The following is a 10,795-nucleotide window of genomic DNA, read 5'->3' as shown; positions in this document are numbered from 1 at the left end:
GTACACGCATAACATTTCCCAGTTTTCCATATAACAATACAACCCCCACTAGGTCCTCTGTCATCCTTCTTGGATCTGTATTCTCCCCACCCACCCACCCACCCCAGAGTCTTTTACTTTGCTGCAATACGCCAATTCCAGTTCAGGTTCTACTTGTGTTTTCTTTTCTTTTTTTTTTTTTTTTTTTTTTTTTTTTTTTTAATTTATTTTTTTTATTTAAGAAAGGATTAATTAACAAAACCATAGGGTAGGAGGGGTACAACTCCACACAATTCCCACCGCCCAATCTCCATATCCCACCCGCTCCCCCGATAGCTTTCCCATTCTCTATCCCTCTGGGGGCATGGACCCAGGGTCATTGAGGGTTGCAGAAGGTAGAAGGTCTGGCTTCTGTAATTGCTTCCTCGCTGAACATGGGCGTTGACTGGTCGGTCCATACTCCCAGTCTGCCTCTCTCTTTCCCCAGTAGGATGGGTCTCTGGGAAGCTGAGCTCCAGGACACATTGGTGGTGTCCTCAATCCAGGGAAGTCTGGCCGGCATCCTGATGACACCTGGAACCTGGTGACTAAAAAGAGAGTTAACATACAAAGCCAAACAAATTGTTGAGCAATCATGGACCCAAAGCTTGGAAAAGTGGAGAGGAAGTATTAGGGAGGTACTCACTGCAAACTCTAGTATACTTCTGCTTTCTTACTTTGGTGCCATACTCCAAACTCAGTCAATTTCTGCTTTGTGTTTCTACTTCTTTTTTTTTACATGCATAACATTCCCCAGATTCCCATTTAGCAATACAACCCCCACTATTTCATTCATCATTTTTCATGGACCTGTATTCTCCCCACCCACCCACCCACCCCAGAGTCTTTTACTTTGGTGTAATACTCCAATTCCATTTCAGGTTCGACTTGTGTTTTCTTTTCTAATCTTGTTTTTCAACTTCTGCCTGAGAGTGAGATCATCCCATATTCATGCTTCTGTTTCTGACTTATTTCACTTAACATGAATTTTTCAAGGTCCACCCAATTGATATATTTTTCTTGACAAGCTGCTAATTTGGACTTTGAATATGCTAAGTGGCAATTTCTTTTTTAATATTTTATTTTTAAATGTGTCACTCCTTGGCCTCCTTTTCTTTTCTTTTTTAAATTTCTTTATTCCCTTTTGTTGCCCTTGTTGTTTTATTGTTGTTATTGATGTCATCATTGTTGGATAGGACAGAGAGAAATGGAGAGAGGAAGGGAAGACAGAGAGAAGAGAAAGACACCTGCAGACCTGCTTCACTGCCTATGAAGCAACTCCCCTGCAGGTGGGGAGCTGGGGGCTCGAACTGGGATCCTTAGGGCTCTGTGTGCTTATCCCACTGCACTACCAGCCGACTCCCCCCCCCCCATTTTTTTTTTTTACCAGAACACTGCTCAGCTCTGGCTTATGGTGGTGCAGGGGATTGAACCTGGGACTATGGAGCCTCAGGCATAAGAGTCTCTTTGCATAACCATTATGCTATCTACCCCTGCCTGAAATAAGCTTTTAATTAATTTGGTTAATAAGGTGTGCCACATCAGTCAGTCTGAAGACACTGAAGTGTTGTTACATGTCTAGAATAAATTCTGCCTAGTCATAGTGTGGTCCTTCCCCCCGCCCCAAGATTTTACTTATTTATGAGAAAGATAGGAGGAGAAAGAAAGAATCAGACATCACTCTGGCACATGTGCTGCCGGGACCTCATGCTTGAAAGTCCAAAGCTTTACCACTGCGCCACCTCCCGGACTACATGAGTGGTCCTTTTAAAGCACCACTGACTTTGGCTTGCTAATATGAATTTTGGCACCTAGGTTATCAAGGGTAATTGACTTCTCATTTTCTCTTGTGTCCTTGCCTGGTTTGGTATAGCCTAGGGAAACTCAGCACACACCTTGCTATCTGCAGGACTCCTGGTTTGAGGCCTGGCATAACATGGACAATACAGAGAAAAGATCTACTGGGTTGTTTGCCCTCTTGCTCCAAATAAGGGGGAAAAAAAATTGGGGTCCCGGGTAGTGGTGCATATAGTTCAATGCACATGTCACAATGTACAAAGACCCAGGTTCAAGCTCCTGGCTTCCTCCTCCAGGGGGAAGCTTTACAAGCGATGAAGCTCTTACTCTCTACCTCCCCCTTCCCTTTCGATTTCTGTTTTCATCCAATAAAAAGAATCTGGGAGCTGGGAGGCTGCTCAGCAGGACAGCACAAGCACAAGGCCCTGAGTTAATCCTGGCACCACAAAATTACATTAAAACAAAATTAAAACCCCAAATGAAGCCAAAAAGCCAACAACCAACTTTAAGAATTTTATGACCAATTTAAGATTTGCCTGTCAAAGAAACATTATGAATCAAACAACTGATCTTAAACTACAGTCCTAACTTGCTGGGACTCACCCCTGGGGCTTTGTGCATGGTAAGGTGACAAGCTATCTTCCAGTCCTTGCTAATGTACTTTTGCAATTCCAATTAAAGTTATTTTAAATATTTATTTTGGATAAAGGCAGAGAGCAATTGAGAGGGAAGGGGGACTGCATTTGGGGACAGAGGGGCTTGAACCCAGGTCCTTGGGTACTGTACTGTGCATTCATCCAGGGGTGCCACTGCCTGGCCACAAAAATTATTTTTTTAACTCAATAGAATAATATTCCACATAACTGACAAAAAGCAGACATATAACTAACAATTTAACAGCTATTTTTCACAAATCTTTTATTGAATTAACGAGAATGGATGTCAGAATACTTTTCATTAAAAAAAATGTATATGAACCACTAATTTATGTCATTACTTTTATTCTGTATTGTCTTTTATTTTCCAAGTTTTGTCACTCAACTTGGCAAACATCATGGAATTTGCACAAACATACATATACATATATACATACACATTAACATTGAAAGCCTTGGTTCCTTATTAAACCTCATGCTCAGGCTTCTGTTTAAAAGGTGAAAAAATAAAAATCAGGGAAAAAAATGAGTAAATCCCAATTGACAGCTCTTAAGGTAAAACCTATCACCTTGCTAAAAATTCCACTAAGTGACAGCCTCGGATATTTACAAGGAAATAAATAAGCCCAAAGCCCCAGTCTCCAGTGTTTCATGACAAGTTGGCAAAGGAGCTGAATATGGTTATTCTCCACTCAGGAACAGCTAATATTCCACGGACTTAAATTTAAGGTGTTAAAACCAACCTCAACCGGGCACTTGCCTTTAAATTACTCCATAAATCTACTACGGGAAAATTTAAACTTTCAATAAAGAAATTAATGTTTGGTAACTGAAGAGTGAAAGGATTAGTGTACTCTAGGCCGTTTGATTTTACTTTTCTCTGTAGGCACTTTTCTCTTTTGTGATAATCCAGGCCCAGGTTCTTTGTTACTCTGAAGAAATGAAGCAGCTTCTGGCAGACAATAATTTTCTACTGGAGGAGGAGATTCCTAGAAAAGGGGACAACAACACTATTAATTCTTTCATGATGGGGTTGGAGAGCAGGCTCACGGGAAGGGCATGAATCCCGTGTCTGAGCCTCAGCATTACCTGGGAGTGGGGGAGATCATCATGGCAATGGGGGAGATCCAGTGATGTGCTACTTATTAAAAATATGTCTGGGAGTGATAAAGCCACATGTCTGAATTCCAAGCATCAGAAAAAACAAAACAAAACAAAACAAAAACCAGGAGGCGGGCAGTAGCGCAGCAGGTTAAGTGCACATGGCACAAAGCGCAAGGACTGCTTAAGAATCCCAGTTCCGGGAGTCGGGCGGTAGCGCAGTGGGTTAAGCGCATGTGACGCAAAGCACAAGGATCCCGGTTCCAGCCCCAGGCTCCCCACCTGCAGGGGAGTCGCTTCACAGGCGGTGAAACAGGTCTGCAGGTGTCTGTCTCTCCCCCTCTCTGTCTTCCTCTCCTCTCTCCATTTCTCTCTGTCCTAACAACAACATCAATAACAACAATAATAACTACAACAACAATAAAAAGACAACAAGGTCAACAAAAGGGAAAATAAATAAAAAATTTTAAAAAAAAGAATTCCAGTTCCAGCCCCCAGCTCCCCACCTACAGGGGAGTCGCTTCATAGGCAGTGAAGCAGGTCTGTAGGTGTCTTTCTCTTTTCTCATGATTGTTCTCACTCACACTCCCACCCTACCCCACCCCCCTTTTTTCCCTTTTCACTGAGAATATGTGAGGCAATGCACACTGTCTACCACCTGTGGAACTTACCTTGGTGCTGGGGCTCAAGCCTGGGGCTTTGTTAAGGGTAAGGCTCATTGTCCTACCAGGCGAGTTATCTCCTGGTGAGCATTAGTGTGTGTGTGTGTGTGTGTGTGTGTATGTGATATGTATTTTTTCCCCATTTACCCAGAAGAAACACTGGAGAGAGTGAACCAGAGCATCACAGTGGCACATGTGACAATGGGGAGAGAACTCAGGACCTTTTATGCCTGCATGTTAGGTGTGCTACCCACTGAGCCACATATATATATATTTTAAAAACTTGTTTTCCCTTTTGTTGCCCTTTTTTAATTATTGTAGTTATTATTGTTGTTACTGATGATGATGTTGTAGATAGGACAGAAAGAAATGGAGGAAAGTAAGACAGAGGGGGAGAGAAAGACACCTGCAGACCTGCTTCACTGCTTGTAAAGTGGCCCCTGGCAGGTGGGGAGCTGGGGCTCGAACCAGGATCCTTATGCTGGTCCTTGTTATGTGCGCTTAACCCACTGTGCTACCACCTGGCTCTAAGTCACATATTTCTTAAGGCTTTTTGTTTGTTTGTTTTTTTGTCTTTGTTTTGCGAGAAAGTAGTCAGAACATAGCCTCATCACACAGTGCTGGAGACAAAACTCTGAGCCTCAGACATGCGCTTTATCAGTGAGCACCTTACCCCGTACCTCACCACTCTGCCGGGCCACTGAGGACACTCTGAAGGCCCAGCATAATACTTTTTAGAAGTATGTAGGTTGCCTTAAAAAAAAAATTATGATAGAGGGTAAAAGGGAACCCGAGTATCACTCTTGCACATGGGATGGTGGGGATGAAATCTGGGCTCTCATGCTTATTAAGCACATAAAAATATTTTATGTGCTTATTAAGCACATAAAAAAATTTTATGTGCTTATTAAGCACATAAAAAAAAATATTAATTCATTAATGAGAAAGACAGGAGTAGAGAGAGAGAGAGCCCCAGACATCTGTGTTACATGTGCTGCCGGGGACTGAACTTGGGACCTCACGCTTGAAAGTCTAGTGCTTTTATCTTTATATTATGCACCACCTCCTGAACCACATTTTAAAAATTACCTTATTATCACTGTGTAAGTACCGCACGCTAACCGATTGTGCCCTGGAGCTCCTACTTTATTATTACTATTGTTTTTTACCAGAGCACTGCTCAGCTCTGGCTTATGGTGGTGCAGGGGATTGAACCTGGGACTTTGGAGCTGGGAAGATAGTATAATGGCCAATGAAAAGGCTTTCATGCCTGAGGCTCTGAGGTCCCAGGTTCAATCCCCTGTGCCAACATAAGCCAGAGATGATCCGTGCTCTAGTCTTTCTGTCTTTCTTTCTATTATTTCTGTATTTCATTAAGATAAATAAAATGCTTAAAAAATAAATGTTTATAGTACAAAGTGCAAGGACCCACGCAAGGAACTGGGTTCAAGCTCCTGGCTCCCCACCTGCTGGTGGAGGGTGTCACTTCATAAGTGAAGCAGGTCTGTAGGTGTCTATTTTCCTCTCCCTCTCTATCTCCCCTATCTCTCTTAATTTCTTTCTGGCCTAGTCAATAAAATGGAAAAAATGGCTGCCAGGAGCAGCGGATTCCCAGTGGCAGCACAGAGCCCCCCCCCAAAAAAAAATGAGAGGAAGAAAGAACTAGAGCAGAGCATCACCATGGCACATACAATGCCAATGACTACACCACCTCCCAGCCCACCATACCTATATATATATTTTAAAATACTTATTTATTTTCCCTTTTGATGCCCTTGTTTTATTATTATAGTTATTATTGTTGTTGTTGGATAGGACAGAGAAATTGAGAGAGGAGTGGAAGACAGAGAGGGGGAGAGAAAGACAGACACCTGTAGACCTGTTTCACTGCCTGTGAAGCGACTCCCCTGCAGGTGGGGAGCTGGGGGCTCGAACCAGGATCCTTACGCTGCTCCTTGCACTTTGCGCCACATGTGCTTAACCTGCTGCGCTACCCCATACCTATATACTTTTAAAACATTTTTTAGGTTTTGTTTATTTATTTACTTGTTTTTCTTTTCTTTTTTTTTTAAATCTGGAATGGAAAGGGAAGGGGAGGTAGAGAGAGAGAAACAGATACCTGTAGCACTTTTTCATCACTCGCAAAGCTTTCCTCCTGCAGGTAGGGACTGGGGGTTTAAACCTGAGTCCTTGTGCATTGTAACATGTGCACTCAACTAGGTGTGCCACCATCCAGCCCCTAGATTTACTTTATAATTAAGGAGGGAGACACACACACACATACACAGAGAGAGAGAATGGGGGGGGCAGAAGGAGGAGGAGAGGGGTAGAACCAAAGCAGTGCTTCGGCACCTGTGATAAGCAGGGACTGAACCCAGTATCTCAGTGCCTTCTTCATTGCCAGCTGTTACCGGTGAGGGAGCAGAGCAGACCCAGCAGGCAAAGGAGAGACCCTGTGGATTCTCACGGAATTCCTGAGGGGAAGAGAATTGTGCCACACTGACTAACTGCAATGGGGAGGTGGACCGCACTAAAACTGTGGGCTTTTCCTAGGTGCGAGGAGAGAACTTCCCAGAGTGATCTGGAATCTCCTATACAACAGTGTAATGAACTCCTCTCTTTTACCAAGAAAAAAAAAGTTAAAACTATGCTAGTTACGAGGGAGGGGTGGAGGACCTCTTGGGTATGATGGCACTGGAACTTTGGTGGCGGGTGTGTTGAGTCACATACACAGATGTAGGCATGAAATTACACTCCTAAAACCTAGTAGTGTAAACTAATATTGACTCAATTAAAATAATGACTATTACCATATAGCAACAACTACAATATCATAATATACTGTGACAGCAGAACTGAAGCTCTATGCTTATAAGCTCCTCTGTGGTCTTGAGTATATAAGGAATCTTACAAACCTGCATAAGATAGTCAGCAATGTATTCTGTTTTCAAGCAGTATACGTTCTGGGCAGCAGCTTCTGCTATATTAATTCCTGAATCATCTGATTTCAGTTTATTAAAATCAGAAAAGAGATGTGTGGCTTCTTTAAACAGAGGTAGAGTGTGACCAGGCAGTACCTGGAGAAAAAAACAAGAAACATCACATTCTGTCAGTGTCCCAAAGTAGTAGTCCCACTTCATAATCTGTCCTTAAGCACTACCATAGTCCAGAGTACAGAAAATCTAGAACTGATCTCAGTGACCTTGGCTAGAAAGTAATTCAGGCAAAACTGTAGAAGTTGATGGAGTACGAACCTTTGCTCCTCCAGACTGTAGGAGACGTTTGAATCCTGCTTCTCGGGAATGATCAACATGGAGAATAACCTTCCACCCACTAAATGCCCCCTACAAACAAGAAAAACAATCAAGTATTGCAAAACGAGGAAAACAAATGACAGTACATCATATTATTTGTACATTTAAAGCTTTAAGTCAAGAAATGACCTTAGAGCTTTATAGTTTTTGCCACAGTGGTCAATGTCTCTGGTTAAAACACTGTGAAATGTACAGACCTAGTGGTAGGTCAAGCCATAAGAACAGATGAATACAGACATTTCAAGATACTTGGAATTATAATGCAAAGAAAACACCCGATTTCTTTCATGGCAAGGCCACGTGTATATTATCAATAATGTTGTTTTGTTGCCTAGAGTTAATTAAAAATATTTATTTCTGGGGCCGGGTGATGGCGCAGCTGGTTGAGTGCACGTGTTACAATGCACAAGGACCTGGGCTCGAGCCCCTGCTCCCCACACGCAGAGGGAAAGCTCTGCAAGTGGTGAAGCAGTGTTACAGGTGTCTATCTTTCTCCCCCTTTATCACTCCCATCTCAATTTCTTTTCTTTTTTTTCTTTTTTTTTAGGCTACTGACCATGCCTTTATGTTTTACATATTTCTTTTTTTTTAATTTATTTTTATTTATTTATTCCCTTTTGTTGCCCTTGTTTTATTGTTGTAATTATTATTGTTGTCATTGTTGTTGGATAGGACAGAGAGAAATGGAGAGGGGAGGGGGAAGACAGAGAGAGGGAGAGAAAGATAGACACCTGCAGCCCTGTTTCACCGCTTGTGAAGCAACACCCCTGCAGGTGGGGAGCCAGGGCTTGAACCAGGATCCTTATGCGGGTCCCCATCTCAATTTCTGTCTCTATCCATAAATACAGATAACACACACACGCACACACACACACACACACACACACACGCACACACGCACACACGAGCACACAGACAGTGCTCTCTGAGACCAGAGCACTGCTCAGGTGCGGCTTCTCGTGGTGCTAGAGATTGGACTTGGGACCTCAGCGCCTCAGGCATAAAAGTCTTTGGCATAACTATTATGCTGTCTCCCCAGGCCACCTTAGCTGAATTTAAAGGAACCACCAAGGTTCAATTAGAGGTTGCTAAAGAAATATGAATGTGTTTTCTCCCCATTCAAAAAAGATAACCTTCCTGAATTTGACTGACAAATTATTTTGCTCCAGAGTCTCTGGACACCTGCAACTATTATTTGGAAGAAATAAAGTATGGGTCACATTTTACACCTACAAATTACTTTTGAGAAAGTCAACAACATACAATGTATGTATCTTGATCATAATCAGAAGAAGTTGAACATAGTTAGGAACTAATGTAAAGGCTATTTTAGAATATCTACATAAAATACATCAATGAACTGATAAGAGAAAAACAGACCTCCTTCAGACCAACACTCCCTGTGAACACCCAGGGTGAGAGACAGAGGACAACAGAGACACCAGACCGCCACTCATGAAGATTCCTGTTTGCATAGTGCTGCCATGTGGCATGTGGTGACCAGGAGTGTAGGCCTGGTGGGCCTTTGCACATGGTAAAGGCTGTGTTCTACCAGATGAGCCAACTCCCCCACCACACTTTATAACAATCTTTCTTTAAAAAAATATTTATTTATTTATTTCCTTTTGTTGCCCTTGTTTTATTGTTGTAGTTATTATTGTTGTCATCACTGTTGTGATTATTGATGTTGTAGTCATTGTTAGGACAGACAGAAATGGAGAAAGGAGGGGAAGACAGAGAGGGGGAGGAAGATAGACACCTGCAGACCTGCTTCACTGCCTGTGAAGCGACTCCCCTGCAGGTGGGAAGCCAGGACTTGAACTGGGATCCTTGCACCGGTCCTTGCGCTTTGTGCCATGTGCACTTAACCCGCTGTGCTACAGACCGACTCCCTTAATAACAATCTTAATAGTGCAGCAGGTGCAGCTGGGGATGAAATCCAGGGTCTTGGGCATGGTTGGCATCAACTTCACCTACTGAGACATATCCTATGTCTTTATTGTTTTTTTGCAATAATATTTATTCATCTGAAAGAGAATCAGAACAACACTCTGACATATGTGATGCCTGAAAACCCAACATTTTATTCCTGGGCTGCATTTATTTATTATTAGCTTCTAAGTTTATTGCTGGGGTTGGTGGTGGCACTGCGAATCCACCGGTCTTGGCAGCTATTTTTCCCATTTTACTGGATAGGGGAGACACTGAGAGGGGAGGTAGAGATATGGGGGGAGGGGAGGGATAAAAATAGACAGCTGCAGCGACCCTCCTGCGGGTGGGGAGTGGGGGCTTGAACTAGGTCCTTGTACTTTGTACTACCCACCCAAACCCCTTATTTATTTATTTATTTATTTATTTATTTATTTATTTATTTAAGTAGAGAATTGCTTGGCTTTGGCTTATGGTGGTGTCAGAGATAGAATTTGGGACTTTTGTAAAGTCTTTTGCATAACCATTATGTTATGATACTGGCCTGATTTCTTAATTTTGCTGGGTATATTCCCTTAAAAAGGAAAAACTGTCCCCACCTGCAGGGGAGTCACTTCACAAGCAGTGAAGCAGGTCTGCAGGTGTCTATCTTTCTCTCCCCCTCTCTGTCTTCCCCTCTTCTCTCCATTTCTCTGTCCTATCCAACAACAATAGCATCAGTAACAACAACAATAACTATGACAACAATGAAAAACAACAGGGGCAACAAAAGGGAAAATAAATAAATATTTTTTTAAATTGTTAATCATTATTAAATCACTAATAAAATTTTAAAAAGAAGGATCGGCATTACAGATCCTGGTTTGAGCCTCCATCTCTCCACCTGTAGGGGAGTCACTTCACAGGCAGTGAAGCAGGTCTGCAGGTGTCTATCTTTCTTTTCCCGTCTCTGCCTTCCCCTCCTCTCAATTTCTTTCTGTTCTACTCAACAACAATAGCAATAACAATAGCAACAACAAGGGCAACAAAATGGAAAAAAAATGGCCTCCAGGAGCAAAAAAAAAAAAAAAAGAGAAAAACTAAAATCTCCAACAGCTGTGCCCCAGAATGCTATTTATATGATCTCTGTAGTCATATGTGAATACCTCAACAATGCCAGATTCTTGTCTTTGCTGTATTTTCTTCCTCCATCTCATTGCTGCAAGTGCTAATCTTCGTTGTTGTACACTGATACCAGTCAAAACATCAAGTATGGAACTACTTCCCCATTCATAGTCTTCTTCCTAGAGAATTAGTTCAACAAATCTCTGAATTCCTA

The 10,795-nt window shown here is 42.3% G+C and overlaps 1 protein-coding gene across 6 annotated transcripts in view; it reads right to left on the bottom strand.

Annotated features, from left to right (window-relative positions):
* Positions 1 to 2,701: 2,701 nt before the first annotated feature.
* Positions 2,702 to 10,795, bottom strand: part of TOPBP1 (DNA topoisomerase II binding protein 1) — a 53,364-nt gene continuing 45,270 nt past the window's right edge. For all 6 annotated transcript variants that reach the window (XM_016185184.2, XM_060196955.1, XM_060196952.1 and 3 more), the window contains 4 exons: positions 10,623 to 10,760; positions 7,489 to 7,578; positions 7,150 to 7,311; positions 2,702 to 3,460 (listed from right to left, as the gene is read on the bottom strand). In XM_016185184.2, the coding sequence (XP_016040670.1) occupies positions 3,317 to 3,460; positions 7,150 to 7,311; positions 7,489 to 7,578; positions 10,623 to 10,760 (534 nt within the window). In that variant the 3' untranslated portion in view covers positions 2,702 to 3,316. The remainder of the gene's footprint in view (positions 3,461 to 7,149; positions 7,312 to 7,488; positions 7,579 to 10,622; positions 10,761 to 10,795) is intronic.

This window comes from Erinaceus europaeus, chromosome 1, assembly GCF_950295315.1.
Source record: "Erinaceus europaeus chromosome 1, mEriEur2.1, whole genome shotgun sequence".
Taxonomy (NCBI): Eukaryota; Metazoa; Chordata; class Mammalia; order Eulipotyphla; family Erinaceidae; genus Erinaceus; species Erinaceus europaeus.
Note: the sequence above shows the minus strand (reverse complement) of the source record. Positions and strands in the feature narration are given on the sequence as shown.